This window comes from Nannospalax galili, unplaced genomic scaffold (genome assembly GCF_000622305.1).
Source record: "Nannospalax galili isolate Female #2095 unplaced genomic scaffold, S.galili_v1.0 scaffold453, whole genome shotgun sequence".
Taxonomy (NCBI): Eukaryota; Metazoa; Chordata; class Mammalia; order Rodentia; family Spalacidae; genus Nannospalax; species Nannospalax galili.
Window position 1 is genome coordinate 1,895,835 of NW_008334081.1, and position 19,549 is coordinate 1,915,383.

General features: G+C 49.9%; 1 protein-coding gene across 1 annotated transcript; it reads left to right on the plus strand.

The window, feature by feature from the left end:
* The first annotated feature begins 385 nt into the window (after window positions 1-385).
* On the plus strand, window positions 386-7,761 carry Gpr35 (G protein-coupled receptor 35). The gene is made up of 2 exons (XM_008829177.2): window positions 386-478; window positions 6,839-7,761. Exon 2 carries the CDS (start codon window positions 6,849-6,851, stop codon window positions 7,755-7,757), a length of 909 nt encoding a protein of 302 aa, XP_008827399.1. The 5' UTR covers window positions 386-478; window positions 6,839-6,848; the 3' UTR covers window positions 7,758-7,761.
* Window positions 7,762-19,549: the final 11,788 nt, after the last annotated feature.

Here is a 19,549-nt window from a genome sequence, read left to right on the forward strand (position 1 = left end):
AGCACCGGGACAGCCCGGGGGCTTGATGGAAAGTGTGCTCAGAGCACCCTAGCCTAAGGCTCTGGAAATGGCTACAGTGCCCTAAATCCTCAAAGGGAGGGACTGCACTGTAACTGCAGGCCTGAGCTCCCATGCCCTCCCACTAGCATCCACGGGATCCCTGGCTCCGTCCAGGGCTTAGTTCTCAGTGCGCCATACTCAGTGCTCTATGTTCTTTGCAGCTAGAGCAGTCCAGGCAGCCAGGGCCTGAGTAGCTGAGGAGGCATGATTGCATGAGCCTGTGGGATAGCCAAGACCTGCCCCTAACAGCCTGGAGCAGCCTCCCATGGGGTGACTTGATTCTACCAGAAGGTTCTTTTAGATAGGGCAGTGGTGATGGAATGTGGTCTCCTGGTGCCCTTGCTCTGGATCCAGTCTGCTCAAAGAACATACCATGAAGAGGGTCCTGGCAACCACTCAGCACAAACAGGCCTAGCAGGTAAGTGCTGCTGCCAGGGCAGGGACCAGGTGGGGCAGACAAGCATCAGGGAGGGGGTACTGCCCAGGAGCTAAGGCTGGTGGAAGAAAAGGGCACTATGAATGTGACAGACTTCCTAGCAGGGAGACCATGAGCCTGACCTAGAACCTGAAACCTGCCTGTCTTAGTTTGTTCTTCATTGCTGTGACAAAACACTCTGACCAATACCAACTTGGGGAGGAAATGGTTTATTTGTCTTACATCTCCCAGGTCACAGTTCATCAGGGAGCCCAAGGTAGGAACTCAGGGCAGGAACCTGGAGGCAGGAGCTGGAGCACAGGCCATGGAGGAACGCTGCTTACAGGCTTGCTCCCCTGGCCCCTGCTCAGCCTGCTTTCTTATGCAACACAGGCCCACCTGCCCAGGGGTGGCACCACCCACAGTGGGCTGGGCCCTCCCACATCACTCATCAAGAAGATGCCCTTCAGACATGGCCACAGGCCAGTCCAATAGAGGCAATTCCCCGATTGAGGCTCCCTCAACCCAGGTGTGTCAAGTTGACACTAAAGCTATCCAGCACACTGCCCAACAATGCCCAGACCTGGATCCCCTGAGCGAAGGGCCAGGAAGCCCCATAGGACAGCCCGGGGAGTAGTGCCCTTGAGTACTCTGCAGGGCCTGGCCCAGAGTACAAGTGGAGGCTGTGTAAGGCACGGAGGCAAGGTTGAGGGCAGCTTGTGTCCTGTGCAAATGGAGATAGTGACTCAGAGCCTAGTCTTCCCAGGGCTACACAGCCCACTAGGTCCCCAGGCCACTGCTGGGAAGGAACCCAGTGGGGAAGGGAGGAGGGAGGGAGGGAGGGAGGGACGGAGAGGGGAGAGAGGGAGGGGAGAGAGGGAGGGGAGAGGAAGGGAAGGAGGGACAGTGCCGTCCCAGCCTGTGTGCTATCTACCCAGAGGTGGAGAAAGTCCTGGGGTAATGCCGTCTTGTGTGGTCCAGTGTACATGATGGTAGGAGACCGAGCCCTTGTCCAACAGCACCTGCTGTCAGAGGTTGGGGTGGGAGAGATGGGGAGGATAAAAACCCAACCCAGTACCCAGGCAGGAGACACCTCTTCCCCTGGGAGCCCTGGGCCTCAGGTAGTCGCATACTAGGCTGAGTGTCACCTTGGGACCTTGGTCTGGAAGGGCAGCCAGTGGCACAGGCTGTGCCTGCAGTAACGGCAGAGTGACTGGGGCCAGGCTAGGTCTTCCTCTGGGCAGGGAAGAGACAGGAGACCAGTGTTGGTCCCAGACCTGCCACCAACTCTGACACTCTGGCCCACATGCTCCTTCTCTGGGTCTCAGTTTCCACTTCTGGAAAAATGGGGAGAGGTGGGATTGAAGTTTTCCTTAGCCCCTCTCTGGCTTTGAAGAGAGGGGGAAGGGGCACGATGGTCAAACACCAAGGAAGGCTGGGTGCAGTGGGGAGCAAGGGGCGGACAAGGCCCTGCCCTTGGGTGGATGGCACTGGGAGGGATCCTGCAGGAAGGGTGGCCTGTGGCCTGGGGGAACACCCGACCCTGAGTGAAGATGTCTGTGGCTGAGAATGCCCACCAAGGCCCACCAGAGTCAGGGGATGTCCTGGACTAAGGGAGTAAGCCCTGGAAAGGCTTCTGGGGAAGTAGCTTTGGCTGGTAGAGGGTTGTGAGTTGCCTGTCTGGATTTATCTATGAGCCAGCTGGGTCACGCCTGATTCTATCTTATTCACATACACATGGTCACTGGTTATGTGAGATGCGATTCTCAGGTATCTAATATGAGCCTGGATGAGTATGAATGCTGTTGCTCCCCCTGCCAGACAGCAGGGTGTAGGGTGCCCTTTCCTGACCACAGACACTGTGGGGGCCCAGTCATGATGGGAAGGTATGAAGTGAGCTGAGGAAGAGGAAGCATCCAAGGGCAGGGCCGAGCTGCCTGGTTTTGCTATTTCAAGTTGGTTCCATAACATATTCTTTATTTGCAAAGATGCTGGTTCTCTGCAAGTGTCAGCAGAGGTGGCAGGTATCACACTTCCTTCCAGAAAACCCCATTCCCCAACACAGCTGATTAGGACTGGCGCAAGCAGCGGGGGCGAAGAGGAAGGGGGAGTTGCCACCCCCCCTGCTGCTGTCGTCAGTAAGCCAAACAGCCTGCTCAGCTTAAGGAGGGACACAACTGTGAGGCTGGCCTTCCTCAGCCCCAGTGACAGCAGGTAAGTGCCATAATGTGGTCAGGGCTCCTACATGGGCCAGGGCTGCAAAGGATCTCCCATATTTGGTGATGCTGGGCTGGGGTATCTCAGAACTGGTGGGGCTGCGCTGAGGGGAGCTGTCTGTCAGATGAGGTGAGGCTGAGCTGAGGTCTGTAAGACCTGGTGGAGCTGGGCAGGGGTCTGTCAGATGAGGTGAGATTGGCCTGGGGTCTGCCAGATGAAGTGGGCTGGGCAGGGGCCTGTCAGATGGGTGAGGCTGGGCTGGGGTCTGTCAGATGGGTGAGGCTGGGCTGGGGGCTGTCAGATGGGTGAGGCTGGGCTGGGGGCTGTCAGATGGGTGAGGCTGGGCTGGGGGCTGTCAGATGGGTGAGGCTGGGCTGGGGTCTGTCAGATGGGTGAGGCTGGGCTGGGGTCTGTCAGATGGGTGAGGCTGGACTGGGGTCTGTCAGATGGGTGAGGCTGGGCTGGGGTCTGTCAGATGGGTGAGGCTGGGCTAGGGACTTGGGTCCTCAGGGTAGGCTTTTTAGAGAAGCTAGCAGAAGCTCAGGACCAATGTGCATTCTCTGTGAGGGTCAGGGAGGCCCCATGTGTGCATCAAGGGCAAAGTAACTCGTGGTCTCTCAGAGCCTTGGCTCTCACCTCATTGGAAACTCTGAAAAACTATTTTGTAGGTGGTGACCTGCACTTGAAAACTAGTACAGAAAATAACTGTTTGTGCCTCTGTGCCATGTTTTGTGACACTTGTTTCAGTCATGTGCCTGCTGTAGGTCTCGGGGCATTTCGTAAGGGGGCCCAGTCTCCTGGCACCCACAATTTCAGAGCCTCTGGAACGCCTAGGCAGCCTGTGGATAGGGTCCTAAGGCCTGATTCTGGGCAGACAAGCACCCAGGAGTCTGTGGATCCCCATCCAGACAGCAGGTGGGTAGCGGATGGTCTTGGGTGGGGTCAGATTTCCTATCTGTCTGCACAGACTTCTTTCCTGGATGGTCAAGGCAGAACCCAGAGAGTGGCTTTCTGCTTCTCCTGTACAGAGGGGAGCCTGTTTTTGCCAACAGAGGAGGAAGGGGCCTGTGCTGTGCACAACTGGCTCTTCTCCCTATGTCAGCCTCCTATTTCACCCCAGGCTGGAAAGTTACTAGCTTGAAGCCCCTGGCAGTTTCTCCAAGCCAAGCTGTGAGCACCCCAGCACTGGCTTTGTAAGATGGATGCTGAGTGTCTGTTGAGGGCAGTCCACCTGCAACTCTGAGGCAGCTGGGCATGTCCTGGATATGGGGGCGAGGTTAGGACATGTGCTGGCTGTGGCTGGGCCCCGGCACTTAACATCCTGAACTTTGTGGGGAGGACCCTGAAGGACCAGGGTCCCCTGAGCAGGCATTTCTTCCAATATTCTTGTCAACTTGACCTCTTGCAAAATTTTCATCTTATACTTAGACTTCAGTGTTGTCTTTTAAATAGGACAGTTAATAAACCATAGTTGGAGGTTTTATCCTGACCCCAGAAAATACTGGGCCATGTTGAGGCTAACCTGAAGGTTTCAAGCTTGGGTATGTAGCATGAAACCTCTGTGCAGCCATGTGGGGCAGGAGACATTAGGGAGGTTCAGGCTATGCCCCCCCCCGTCTGACACCTCAGTCCCCCAGGGTGCATGTAGCTGAGAAGCCAGGCTGCCCCTCTCAAGCCTAGAGGTCGAGAGTAAGGTGGTAGGGTGATGCTGAGTGTTCAGGTTCAGAGGCTTCATGTGGGAGCTGTGCTGTGGGCTGCTGGCAGCACAGAGCCCTCCCCCACAAGTAGCCCAGGGCCCCTCTCCACAGGCAGCACAGGGCCCCCTCCACACGCAGTGCAGGGCCCCCTCCACAGACAGCACAGGGCCCCCTCCACATGTAGCCCAGGGTCCATTCTGCCCAGCTCCAAGGTGCTCCGATGGAATACTAAGCAGATTCCCAAGACTCATTCTGCTGGAGGGTCCACAGGATGTGTCTGGGTGGGCTGTGTCTGGGTGGGCTGTGTCTGGGTGGGCTATACGTCTGGGTGGGCTATGTCTGGGTGGGCTGTGTCTGGGAGGAAGGGGCATCTACTACCAGGGGCTCTGAGGAGGTCCTTGGACTCCAGGCTCCCTCTAGGGGCCTAAGAACCCTAGGTGGTATGGGAGAGAGCAGAATTCAGCTCTCAAAACTAATTGCTGGCAAATGGGCCACGCTAATCCCGCGGATACGGAGTCTAGACAGGAAACAGGATAAGATAGAAGCATATTTGTCTCAGCTGAAATCTGCGCTTGACTTTCCTAATGGACTGTGGGCCTGAAGGGTTCCCTGGGGACCATAGAGGAAATGAGCTCGGGCTCAGTATGGAATACATCACCCTCCTGGTCTGCAATCACTGGGTTGGGTGCTTGTCCCCTTCCTGTATGAGGAGGGGCCTTCTATGTTTCTAAGGCAGATGGCCTGGTAGACCCAGTTCCTTCCCTCCTGTCATCCCCCACATCAGGAAGCCCCTGAAGGAATACCCAGAAGACCTAGGATGCTTATCCAGTCTTGTAGCCCTTCCTGGTACCCGCGGGGTGGACTACATGTCCAGTGGACCTGAGCTCAGCACTCGTTGGTTGTTGCCTGAGTTGGTTCCCACTCAATGCTGTGTAGTCACACCAGCAGCCCTGTAATGGGTTGGCCAAGGCTGGCCTGGAGGTCGGGGGTGGTGGGAGGAGTCTGATTATTGTACTACCTGCCATGCCCTGGATGTCAGACCCCTGTCCAAGTCCACCTGGGTGGGTCTAGATAAGATCTGGCTTCGTCGTGAGGCGTGGGCAGCGGAGTAAGGGGCCATCGTGAACAGTGGAGGATAGTTGTATCAGTTACTTTTCTGTTGCTGTGATAGAAACACTGACCAAACAACTTATAAAAGGAAGAGTTTATTTAGCTTATGGTTTCAAAGGGGCAAGAGTCCATCATGGCCAAGAGGCATGGCAGCAGAGGTGGCTGGAGGAGGAGCAAAAGCTAAGCTCTCACATCTTTAAGTGGGCACAGGAAGCAAGAGAGCTTCCTATGGAGATCCAGCAAGGCTTAACAACTCTTTAATCCTGCCCCCAGTGATATGCTTCCTCCAGCATGGCCACACCTTCTAAGACCTCCCAGAACAGTGCTGCCAACTGGGGACAAAATATCCAAATGCTTGGAGCCTACTGGGGACATTCTCATTCAAACCACCACAGTGACCTTGGGGATAGTCCTTGCAATGGCAGTAGCAGGGGCCTCTGAGCACAACTGGGGCCTGGAGGGACAGGACTCTGACCACTGGGAGCTATGTATCCCTTAACTCAAGGTAGACATCCTGATCCCAGACATGGGCCTGAGATGAGCCCTTAGGTGATGCAGGCCTGGGGGCGGTGCTCTGGAAGGTTCCATAGCTTTTGGGAGGGTAATCTTGAGCTATACCCACTGCTGTCCTGTGCCTCTGCTTCAGGGACAGACCAGGTGGAGTGGGTGCTGACCACCCTATTGGGGTATAGGTGTAAAACAAATGTAGGTGTCTCTTTACAGCCAGGTTGGGAGTAGGCTGCTGCTGACCACCCTATTGGGGTATAGGTGTAAAACAAATGTAGGTGTCTCTTTACAGCCAGGTTGGGAGTAGGAGGCTGCAAGGCCCAGTCTTAGGATCATTAGCCAGATCATTAAGGCCACTTCTATGGTCTCCCTGATGAGAAATGCATGCTGGGTCAGGCTGGTGGACGTTGGCCCCTGTCCAGGACTTGAGCTCTAAAGAGCTGGAACCTTGGGGGGAACAGGACCTACAGAATCTCATCATGCCTCCCTTGTGCCCTGCATCAGGCAGGTCCAAGGAGAGAAGGGCTAGGGAGATGTGGGTGAGAGTTTCTTCAGCTTTGGGCTGGCCACTGCAACCTTCGGCATGCTTTGGTCTCCCTTCCTGTGAGCATGGGTTAGGTGTTGAGGGTGACTCTGAGCTTTCCACAGTTTCTATGACTTCTTTGGAAGGGGGAGTTTTGGGTGTGTGGTCCAGGAGCATGGTATAGAACTCAGCTATTCCTGGTTTCCTGGACAGAGATGGGCAGGCCTTGGGGTGGGGGTTGGGGGGGCCGGAGCCTCGCCCTGGGGGTCCTCCCTCTACCTGTCTTTGCTGACCTCCTCCCCCCTACAGCCCCAGGACCATGAATGCAAATTGCAGCACCCCGGACTGGCCTGACCCAATCTCCTATGTCTTCACCATCTACCACGTCTTGTTGCTGGTGCTGGGCCTGCTGCTCAACGGCTTGGCCCTCTGGGTGTTCTGCCATCGCATGCACCAGTGGACGGAGACCCGTGTCTACATGACCAATCTGGCTGTGGCTGACCTCTGCCTGCTTTGCTCCATACCCTTCATGCTGTACTCCCTGAAGGACACTTCAGACACACCAGTCTGCCAGCTTTCACAAGGAATCTACTTGGTCAACAGATACATGAGCATCAGCTTGGTCACAGCCATTGCTGTGGACCGATACTTGGCCGTTCGGCACCCACTGCGCGCCCGTGGGCTACGCTCCCCACGACAGGCTGCAGCAGTGTGTGTGGCCCTCTGGGTGGTGGTGGTCAGCTCCCAGGTGGTACGCTGGTACCTGAAAGAGGGTAGCTTCTGCTTCAGAAACCCAACCCGGTACAGCTTTGACAACATCTCTTTCTTGCTGTTTGGTTTCTACCTGCCACTAGTTGTGGTGGTCTTCTGCTCTTTGCAGGTTGTGACTGCACTGGCCCGGAGGCCAGCCACTCACGTAGGGCAGGCAGAGGTCACCCTCAAGGCCACTCGCATGGTTTGGGCCAACTTAGTTGTGTTTATCATCTGCTTCCTGCCACTGCATGTGGTCCTGACAGTGCAGGTCTCCCTGGGCCAGCTAACCTGTATAACCCGCCACAACTTCATCCATGCCCTCTCCGTGACTGGCAAGCTCTCAGATGCCAACTGCTGCCTGGATGCCATCTGCTACTACTACATGACTAAGGAGTTCCAGGATGCATCCACACGGGCTGTGCCCTCTACTAAGACCCAGAAGAGCCAGAACTCCCAGAGCCTGACCCTGACCTAGGAGGAGTGTGCATGTATCATGAGCCAGGGGATCCTGTGACAGTGGCAAGGAACTCCCAGATTAGTCTGAAGTCACGTAGGCTGTGAACATTCACTAGGAGGCCCAGGTGGCCCAGAGTGGCTGTATCCACTCTCCTGGGAAGAGATAGGAACCTGGGCCAGAGGACAGAGACTCAAAAGACCAACCCCAAGGACCCTGGAACAGAACACATACCTGCCACCCCGAGACCCAGCAGCCCTGGAACCACTAGGGTGTGGCCTTGATGGCCAGCCACTGGAGTTAGAATAAAGCTCTTCCCTGGAGTTGGCCCTGGCAGGGCCCTCTGTGTCACCCAGACGGCAAGTGGTGGGAGGTAGGGAAGGAACATGTGGCTCAAAGGGCCAGGAGACACCTTCCCAGAGGATGCTCTGAGGGCTGCTTACTTTAGGGCCTTCCAAATTCCATGCCCTCTCTAGCATTAGAATTGTTCTTGAAGGCTGTCCTCTCAGGCACATAACTCCCTGTGTTGCTCAAGCTCCATGCTTGACAGGATCCCAGCTCAGGAGGCCCAGTGCTCGGGAAGCTGTGCTCAGCTAGAATGCACTGCTGTTGGAGTCCTGAGCTTCTTGGTTTTCATTTTGCAGTGGCCTATTGATCACAAGGCCAGCAGCCCTGGAAGCAGTTTGCTAGAGTTGCTGAACAGGTTGACTTTTGGCCTAGTGCCTGGACTTCCCTGGGGATGAGGCCTGAGATTGTTGTCAGAGGTCCAAGTGACAAGGATCAACCTTACAGGAGCAACTCAGAGAGCACACCTGGGGGTGGGGCAGAGGTGTGAGAGCCCTGGGCTCCTCCCTCTCTGCTCTTTCTTGTGCCTTGGCTCTTGCCTCTCATCTGAGTCAGGGCTTTCCAGGGCTTCCACAGTCCTGATGCCACAGACATGTCTAAACAGAGCCCTTCCCTGGTGCCAGGTCCCCGGGGTTGGCACTCCCAACTCCCTGCTCCATCCAGCACTCACTGCCTAACTGAATCCCATTGTTGTATAACTTTTTCTGTTGAAACAAACAAAAATTCTGTTCACCCTAGATAGGGCCTCAACAGACCAAAACCAGGATTCCATCCAATTCCAGATTCCATCCAACTCCAATTGCTGGAGTTACTTACAAGAGCATGGTAACTCTTGGCAACTGCATCACTGAAAAGCCCCATCCAACATGGATGACTACTCACAAAAGCTGCACCAGAGTCCCAAGCTGGAGTCAAACTCTTACCTCTTACAGACTCTAACACCCAAGATCAGATGTAACTGGGGGTATGAAGGAGCAGGACTGGAACCTCAGGTCTGGTGACCCTCACCTCCATCTGAAAGGGAGCACCAACCATTTCACTTCCATTGCTTTTAACCTATTTACTTCAGTGTTGTTTTGCTTATTTCATTACCATGGCTGTGTGTCAAGGTATTCTGTACGTTCACATCAGCAATCGCTGCTCCACATGGCTGACGGTCATGCTGAGCCTGGAGGAAATCATTTCTCTATAGCTCTTCAGCTCTTACATCCTTTCCATCAGCTTTTTGTCAGTGTTTCCTGAACCTGCCCTTAGAGGGGATTATATATTTACATGTAATATAAATATATAATATGCATATATGAATTTTCTGAGCATTGTGTCTCTAGACTGCACGAATGGACGTTTATCCTCAAAGCTTGACTGGTTATGAATCTCTGTGGTAAATGCTGCTCACTGCACATAGAAGCATCCCTCAGTCATAGCCGACAACAGTGACAATTTACGGCCATAAACACTTAGAAGACAATTTAATAAATACATCACAGCTGCTTAACAAAACCATAGTATTAGCCTCCTTGGGGATTTTATGTCCTCAGACACAAGTTATGGCCTTGGCGTACAGTACCAAACATGGGTTCTTTCCTATGGCACAGGCCTTAGCCAATGGGAAAACAGTTGGTTGCATTCATAACAGTTATGCCACTATTGCACTGGCAGGTACATCTTGTCTGGCATGTTGATGGTGTTGACATGCAGGATTCATAGCTAGGGAGGACTTTTAGTGGCAATCACCCCCACCAGGAGGAAGCTTCCAGATTAGTCCAGCTTGACTATTCTACAACCAGAGCATGCAGTATCTTCAGCAGTAGGGGTTTAACTTCTAGTTCTGGCACGTAACCAATAGTAGTGGCAACAGTCTTTTGGGGTTGAGAAGGCCTCAGGAACCTCCCTGGGAGGGAGATAATTCACCCTTAGCACTGGGATTGTTATGGCCTCTCGGCACCTCTTTTCCCATGCATGCAGGAGGCCTTTGTTCAAACTTTCTAACTGCTGTTTTGCTGTTCTTCTAGATGATTTTAGAAATCTGTAAGACACTCAGAAGTTAGCATTATGACATCCATGTAATGAAACCTTTTTACACAGGGTGGGCAAGATCTCTGAAGGTCCCCTGCCATCTGTTCTAAGCAAGTACAACTTGGTCTTGGGATTCAGAAGCTAAGGAAATACAAAAACACATTGGCAAGATCAGATTGGCCCATGTCCAATCTGTTGGGGATTGTCTTGATTATTGGTCCACTCTGTTGGGGATTGTCCTGATTATTAATTGATGCAGGAGGACTCAACCCACTGTGGGCAGCATCATTCCACAGGCATGTGGCCTTGGGCTATATTTGAAAGCTATATAAGCATCAGTCTAAGAACAGGCCAGAAATTGAGCCATCACGCAGCATTCCTCCATGGTTTCTGTTTCAAGTTCCCACTTCAGTTCCTGTGTGACTTTCCTCAGCGATGGACTGTGACGTGAAAGTGAAATAAACCCTTTCCTCCCTCAAGCTGCTTTTTGTCATGGTGTTTGTGAAATCAATAGAAAGGAAACTAGAATATTGGGTGTATCCCAGCAGTACACCCACTCCAGGTACACTTTCCACAAATCAATAGAAAGGAAACTAGAATATTGGGTGTATCCCAGCAGTACACCCACTCCAGGTACACTTTCCACATGGGGGCATTGTACACAGTGTATGCTGGACAAGCCTAATGATTTCCATCTGCATCAATCTACCTTCACATTCATCCCCTGCTACCTGTCACCTTTGGTGTCTCTAGGGGGTGGTTATGGACCAAGACACACCTGACCCCAGCATCCAAAGCCCAAGCATTCTGCACACCATTAGAGAACCAATAATTCAGCATGGACCCTCCAGTCGCCCTGTAAGCCACCCTGGCCACCCCACTAGGGAAGCAGTTAGGATGGTCTTTACCCTCTAAGACCCCCTTTCTTCACAACAGTGGGGAACACCTGCAGCTCCCTGTCATCTACCCCTATAGTGAACTGTTGTTCAGGCTTTAAAGCCTTTCAGAGGCCCACAAGCACAAACCAAAAATCTCTGGCTTTTTGTCCCTTTTTTTGTTTCATTAGGAACCCTTGCTCAGCATAAATCTTGCCACATTTGCTTTTGAGTGACCTAGACAGGTCCCGCTCTTTGCTTGTTCTTTTTCATTCCACTTCAGTTGTTTTAACACTTTATAAGCCCAGTTTGAGTCACCTGTGTCTTCCAGAGCCTCTTCTACTTCATAAAGATCATGCCCCTCATGGGGCTCAGCAAAGCTCCTGAAGTGCTAAGCCGGATAGTGAGCTACCCTCTTGAATGCTATGCAGATATGATCCACAAGTGGCCCGAGAGACAAAGCCATATAACTTCTCTTAACTACTCCAAAAAGGATCCCTCAGGGGCATGATTCATATTTATTCTCTCTCTCTCTCTCTCTCTCTCTCTCTCTCTCTCTCTCTCTCTCCCTCTCCCTCTCTCTCTAATCCAGAGTGATTTATAGATTGCACCATGGATGGTGTATAATCTTTTCTGTTTCGTTTTTTGAGAAAGGGTCTCTCTGTAGACCCAACTGACCTGGAACTTGCTATGTAGATCAGGCTGGCCTTGATCTCAGAGATCTGTCTGCCCCTGCCTCCTGAGTGCTGGGATTAAAGGAGTGTGCCATCATACCTGGCTTTATTAAAACCTTGATATCTATTTTTGTCTGGTAAATATTTTTATTCCCACACCTTGGCTTGTCACTCCCAGCATGACCAGTATCTCAGCTGTTGCTGGTAGTGGGGAGATGGAAAGGAGAAATCAAGTTACACTTACTACACTTACTGATCTTGAAGTCAAGAAGGCAGACTGCTCAGCAGCAGACATCTGTGAGTCACTTCATTGAGGTGAGGGGGCCCAGAGAGAGTGTCAGGGTAAGCAGGTTTAGGGTTTCAGTTAGTATCCAGGGTAGGGAGTTTATATAGGGGGAAGGGAGAAGGTGACACTTTTAGACTTAGAATTCAGAAAGTGGCAGGCTGGTCAGTGAGTCTGCAAGAAAGTGCATTGTGGGAGTGGCTGTGGCAGTGTGTAAGTATGTATGTCATCGGGGGGTAGATAGCCTCCAATCTTCCTGTCACATCTTTGGGTGTATTATAGTTCTTTTCACCATTTAGCTTTGGGTTGGTCTTCTTTACGCTGTAAGACAGGATTTTGTCCTTATCACAGGAGGCCTCTAACTTGTCTGGGCAATGGAAACACCTGCTGTCTACATCTAAAGGGTATTATCATCAATCACCGCCCAAGCCATCTGCAAAGGGAGTTACTATCAACCATGCTTCTTGTGTCAGAGGATGTCAACATGTTGGTATTTGTAGGCCTCAAAAGGGGTCCAGGGCGTGGCAGGTGCCTGATGTCTGCATTAGAAAGTTATCTTCTGTGGGTCCTGTCATTTGTACCTGTGGAAGCTGGCATAGATGTTTGCATTTCCCAAATGGAGCCTGGAAAGCAGCTGGTTGCAAATGGCCCCTTCATCCTCTTTCTTCTCACCTTGCATCTCCTGGGCAGGGAAGACTCTTCACTCTAGCACAGATCTAGTTTGGACTCTTTCTCTTATGCCTCACCGCCTGTTACTGGGGAGACTGGGGTGCCCTTTTGTGGGTTCTTAGTCTCATTAATAAAAGAATTTAGAAAAGGACTCAGAAGGGTGCTTCAGGACAGTTTTATTAGAGTCTGAAGGAAGAACAACACAGCAGACAAGCTGTAAAACTGTGGCAGTTGGAGGAGAGGAAGAGAGAAAGCCAAGCCTCTTGCGGTGGCAGTTGGTGAGCCAGTGGTATGGAGGGGGACAGAGCTTCAGAGCACGAGTGAGAGGGTCAAGAACATCAGGGAAAACATGCCTGGGCTTTGGTCAGTATGTGAAAGAAGAGACAGAAAAGAAAGAAAAAAAAGGTTCCGCTTTTCTGAGTTAGGACTAAGAAAGACCGGCTAGGCACACGGCAGAGGCTCTGGAGCGCCGCCGGGGGAGCTCTGCAAATGTCTTCCTGACCCACCAAGTGCACTGCCAGGGCCCAAACATGAGGTTGAGGTTTAAATAGGGGGCAAAAGTTAGGCATAGCTGAGAGGTCCTGTCAAGGTGTGGCCCCGCCATCACCAGTGTCTCAGATCTAGTCTCTCCCACACTTGGTCTGACAAGTTGCCATACTTCTATGAAATCTCTTTCTTGGAGATAAGTTCTCCTTCTGACTGGCACCAGGTTTTTAGCCTTTCTTTCTCCCAGCATGAGTCCCCTGGGGGAGATTCCTATGCTTTAAAAAAAATATTTTATTTTTATTTATTATTTTTATTTTATGTGTATGAATTCATTGCTTACATTTATGTAAATGCACCTGTGTTGTGCAATGCCCTCGGAGGTCAGAAGAGGGTGTCAGATTCCCTGGAACTGGAGTTACAGACACTTTTAGCCACTGTGTGGGTGCTGGAATTCAAACCTGGGTCCCCTCCTGAGTCATCTCTCCAGCCCCAAGATTCCAATTTCCTGTGATCCATTGGGTTAATAGTCTAATAGCAAAGGGAGGGGCACAAGTTATCTCTAGAATATTTTCATTCCTTCTAGGATGGTTACATTTCTTCACTCTCTGTTTTTATGTTTCAGTCTTGAGGTGAAATATGTCTGTGTCTGAAACAGACACCATCAACAGACTACAACTAGAAATCAAAGCCCAGCATGGTGGTGCATACCTTTAATCCCAGCACTCAGGAGGCAGAGGCAGGTGGATCTCTGTGAGATTGAGGCCAGCCTGGCCTATATAGCAGGTTCCAGGCCAGCTGGGGCTATGGGAAAGACCCTGTATCAAAACAAACAAACAAACAAACAAACAAACACCCAAAACCAAGTAGAAATCAAGGTCAGATCCCATTCAGTTAGTGTCAGGTAACTATGCAGAACCATTTTTCCACAACTTCTTGGCTTTAGTGGCTTTTGAAGGGCTGGCACAAGTGACTGTTTTGTTGTTGGCTTTGAGACAGGCTCTTGTTATGAAACTCAGGTTGGCCACAAGCTTATAATCCTCCTTTTCACCTTCCTAAGATTTGGGATCACACCCGCAAATGCTGCCATGATTTCATTTCAGTTATGACAACTCTGCCCTTCTTGTGTCTGAAAAACAAAGGGGCTGGACTCAGTGGCTAAAGGACTGGCTTCTCTTGCAGAAGACTCAGGTTTGGTTCTCAGCACCCACGTGGCAGCTAACAACCATCTACAATTCTATTTCCAGGGAATCTGATGCTCTCTTCTGGCCTCCATGGGCATTGCATGACAGCGGTACACTTACATACATGCAGACAAAACACTCATACACATTAAATAATTAACAATTAATTAAAAATATTCTCTGTGGACATCACCGATTAGCCATCTAGTGATTTGAGCTCAACTGTCCCTCATGTGAGAAACAATGATCTTCACTTCATAATAAGAGCACTGAAGACTCAGAATAGTGAAAGGAAGAAGGTTTAATTATAATTTGCAACACCAGGCATTGACCTAGAATGGCAGACATGCTGATCAAGTATAGAGGACAGTTTATAAACCCTAGCACATGACCCACCTCCCTTTTTAATTTTAATTTTTTTTTTGGTCTTTTTGAGATAGGGTCTCCCTGTAGCCCCAGCTGTGCTGGAACTCACTATGTAGACCAGGCTGGCTTTGAACTTACAGAGATATGCCTGCCTCTGCCTCCCAAGTGCTGGGCCTTTTTTTTTTTTTTTTAAATAATCAAGAGGGTACAATCTTACAGGTCACCTGGGTCTTATCTTTCCCCTCTGTTACTTACATTTGTCCTTCTCTCACTGAAAACTGTAGCTTGGTTTATCTCTACATTTTACATCCTGTTTATTGTAAAGCTTATCAGATGCATGACCTTGCAGGCTGTTAGTGAGGTTCTACTCTAAACTTCCAGTTTTGGTGCATGTGTGGGGTGAAGGTTAACTTAGCAGAGTTTGAATGGGGGTAGATAACTAGGCTGGCAGGTATTAGCAAGAGGCCCAGTGTTTTGTTCATTTGTAGCTGGACCTAAGCTGGCTCAAGGTACCTTTAAAAATGCACTATCAGATTTTATTTCTAGCACTGCATCACCAGCGTGAGATCTGATCTCACCAGTTGTCCTGATCTGATCCAACATCAGGGGTGGGGAGTAAGCAACAGAGGTCAGTAGTTGGTGCCAGGAAAACCCTTTATGGCCAATTTTAATTAGCTAAGAAATACAGAAAAAGGACCTGGAGTCCATTCGTGTATTTTAAGAAAAATTTAAAAATTTATTATTTTTATATTTTTATGTATATACATGTATTGCCTGCATGTAGGTAAGTGCACCCATGTCGTGCTGCCTGAGGAGGACAGAAGAGGCTATTGGATCCCCTGGAACTGGAGTTACGGACAGTTGTTAGCTGCCATGTGGGTGCTGGGATTTGAACCCAGGTCTTCTGCAAGAACATTCAGTGTTCTTAACAGCTGAGCCATCTCTCCAGCCCCTCATTCATGTATTTTAATAACATGTCCTGTGAGTGATGTTGTAGAATCTCAAAAATACTGCTTGTTAAAAGTTATACTTCTGTAGAATGTTCACAGAAAATAGTTACAAAGATTTACAAAAGCAATCACCAAGTGCAAACATTTAAAGAAAATTAGGTTGAAAATGAACTGATTTACAGATATATTCCTTACCTGACCAATGTCTAAACCTTTTAATTATTAGGAAACACTGCTTGGGTACCCAGTGTTATGGCTTGTCTAATTATCTTTACTTAAAAGGAATAGTCATGGCACAATTAAGAATACACAAATATGCCGGGCAAGGTGACACACACCTGTAGTCCCAGTACTTGGGAGGCAGAGGCAGGTGGATCTCTGTCAGTTCAAGGCCAGCCTGGTCTATATAGCGAGTACCAGGACAGCTGGAGCTACAGGGAGACCCTGTCTCAAAAAGATGAAAAATAAAAAAAAGAAAAAAAGAATACACAAACATAAACCTAGACAAGTTTAACACTATTAGCAATTTTAGTTTGGAGGACACTAGCTTAGTGAAGTGTTCTAAGCTTTGTAAGGAAGAGGCATAAATACAATAAAACAGCCAGCAACAACACTGACTGTTCTTGCAGAAGATCCGGGTTTGAATCCCAGCATCCACATGGCACACATGGCAGCTAACAACTGTTTTGTAACTCCAGTTCTAGGGAATCTGACAGACTCTTCTGTCCTCCACGGGCATTGCATGACACGGGTGCACTTACCTACATGCAGGCAATACATGCAGACATGTAAAATTACAAAAATTTAGACCCCTTCAAATTTAGAGAAGAGTACACATGACTATAAACAGACCCATTTTCTGATGGACAGATGTATGTTATACAGACAATAACAAAATACTCTTAGTCGGACAATAGATAGACTGTTAAAGCAAAGGCAAAAGGGGGGCTGCAGAGATGACTCGGTGGTTAAAAGCACTTGCCGCTCTTCCAGAGGACCTGGGTTCAGTTCCTATATCAAGCAGCTCAAATCAAGCAGCTCATAACCACCTGTAACTCCAGTTTCGGGGGATCTGGTGACCTTTGGCCTTCATGGGAATCTGCATGCATATGGTATGCATAAACCCACATAGCCTCATACACACACACAGACACACACATACACACACACACGCATGCACGTATAGAAAATGATAAAAAAAAATTTTAAAGAGAGATGGTGGTTCAGTTCAGGAAAGGAGCTGACAGTTCCTGTATCTAGTTCTTGCCCTGGGTCTCTCTCAGAAGAGGCCACTGAACAGCGCAGCATGGCGTACCCGTCTCTTGGCACGGCCCCTCCCACCCAGACTTCTGTCCCACCTTTTCTTAATAAACTTGCTTTTGTTGCCACTTCTTGCCCATGTCCCTTACTCTTCTTTGGTGGAAGACAAGAAACCCAAATGACACTGACCTGGAGTAACTCTGCTGCCTATTAGCTGCTTTTCTGTTGCTGTGATAAAACACTCTGACCCAGGTGACTTATAGAAGGGTTTATTTGGGCTATGGTTTCAGAGCGACCCATCATGGTGGAGAGGCACGGCAGCTGGAGGAGGAAGCTGAGTGCGCACATCCCCGACAGTAAACACAAAGCTGAGTCCTCAGACTGGAAGTGGGGTGCGGCTGTGGACAAAACCCCCAAAGAAAGCAACCGAAAGGGAGGTGTGGGGGCCATGGTGAGGAAATAACAGAGCCAAAGCAAGAACCAAACAGCGGGGCTGAGCTGAAGAGATGGCTCAGTGGTTACAAGCACTGGCTGCTTTTGCAGAAGACCTGAGTTCAGTTCCCAGTACCCACATGGCAGCTAATAATTGTCCCTAACTCCAGTTCTAGAGGATCCAATGCCCTCTTCTAGTCTCCGTGGGCATTGCATGCACTGGTGCACTTACATACATGCAGGTAAACCATTCATATACATTAAGACAAATAAATAAAAATTAAGCAAACAAAATAACAATAAGGCAAATACCAAATCCTGTAGTTCCATGTCTAATGTCTTGGACTTTAGTGCCAAGGGGGTTATATGGCTCTCTCCTCCAGCTTGCTGCCTGGAACATGCATCTCTCTCTTGAGCTGGTTCTACTCCTAATATGCAGCTCTCCTTGGCAGATGTCTCGTGGCTCTGCCATCTTTAATATTTTGGGGTCTCCACTGCCATCTAGACTTCACCTTCACGGCTTCACACAATGACCTCTCAGGGCCTCTATAGAGGGACTCCCCTGCCACATGTTGCCTGGCCTCAGCAGCTCTGAAACTACAGAGGAAGACTCCAGGACCCCTCAATGTTATGTTGTCAGTCCATTCCTTTTTAATTTAGCCTCAGGCAAGTTCTTAAGACAGGGCAGAAGGCAGCCAGATTCTTTGCCAAAATATCATAGGAATGGCCTCTGGCACAGGTGCTGTTAGAGACATTGCTCTCCCTGAAACCTCATGATCAGGGCCTTTACCTCCATTACTCCCTGCACTGCTTTCTTCCAGGCTCCTTCTAGAATGGCCCGTTAAACCCTGCTGACAGCATTCAATAGCTTTTCTAGTCCAAAGTCCCAAAGTTTTCCACATTCCCCCACAAAACAACATGGTCAGGTTCTTCACAGTAGCACCCCACTCTCTGTCACCAACTTCTAAAAAAGTTACTTTTCTGTTGCTGTGGAAAAGGGCTTATGTTCTAGAGGGACAAGAGCACATTACACCAAACAAGGGGCATGCATACTGGCCTGAGCAGGAAGCTGCAAGCTCACACCTTCAACGACAAACACAAAACAGAAAAAACAAACCTGACCTGTGCTGAGGCCACGATCTCACCAAGCCTTCCCCAAGGAACACACCCTCCAGCAAGGCTCCACCTCCTAAAGAGTCCCAGACCTTTCCCAAAGAGTGCCACCAACTGGGTACTAAGTGTCAAATACTTGAGCCTATGAGAGCTATGTCTCATCCTAACCACCACAGTGACCATTGATCATCTGACACTCTAGTTCCCCAGATTAAACTCCCCACAGCCAAAAGAGCCTACCCCACTGCAAAAAAGGAAACCGCTCATCATATAAGCTTGCCCCTGTTCCAATTCCTTCTTTTGGGACACAGGTGTTAGATTTTACAGAAGAGGAGAGGAGGTTCAAGATGATAGATAGAAAACTGGGATGGGTGAATCGAGTCACATACAAGAACTCCTGCGGGATAGAGTTTATAAGCAGAGGAAAGCGCACGGGACAATTCCCTTTGGGATAGGAAAACTGTAAGTTCTCAGGCTGTTGGCTGGGTGTTTTTATAAGGGGGGTTTGGGGGAATGCAGAAGGTGGGAAGATTTTTTTTAAAAAGTTAGGCGGGGGGTGGGGTGGGGCTGGAGAGATGGCTCAGCGGTTAAGAGCACTGACTGCTCTTGCAGAGGACCCAGGTTCTATTCCCAGCACCCACATGGTGGCTATGAACCATCTTTAACTCCAGTTCCAGGGGAATTCGATGCCCTCTTCTGACCTCCGCAGCATTGCACAACATGGGTGCATTCACATACATGCAGGCAATACCCTTATACACATAAAATAAAAATAATAAATATTTTTTTAAAAAGTTAGGCAGGAGAGAGGGAGCCCAGGGCTTATCAGAACAGCTGCTGTTAAAACCACCCCCTTCCATCCCCTTCCATTAGCCAGGATCTGAGTTATAGGGTTAGGCGTCTACACATCATAAAACTTATCAGGGGGAAGTAGCTTGTATCAAGACAGTACCTACATTAATGGATCTGAAGTGCAGGAGCCTGTTCTGCTTCCAAGATCATCAAAGAGGAAGCAGGCTGTCTTTGACCAAAAGGTGCAGAGAGTCTGTTTGTTTTGTCTTTAAAGACCAGAGTTCTCATGAACTTGGTTCCTGCATTCTCAGGAGCTTGCAACACCGTGAGGCCTCATTGGGGAGGAGGCTGCTGTAGATCTGAATCCTAAC

Coding starts and splice junctions, on each gene's coding strand:
- Gpr35 (XM_008829177.2), top strand. CDS start 6,849: ATGAATGCAAATTGCAGCACCCCGGACTGGCCTGACCCAATCTCCTAT.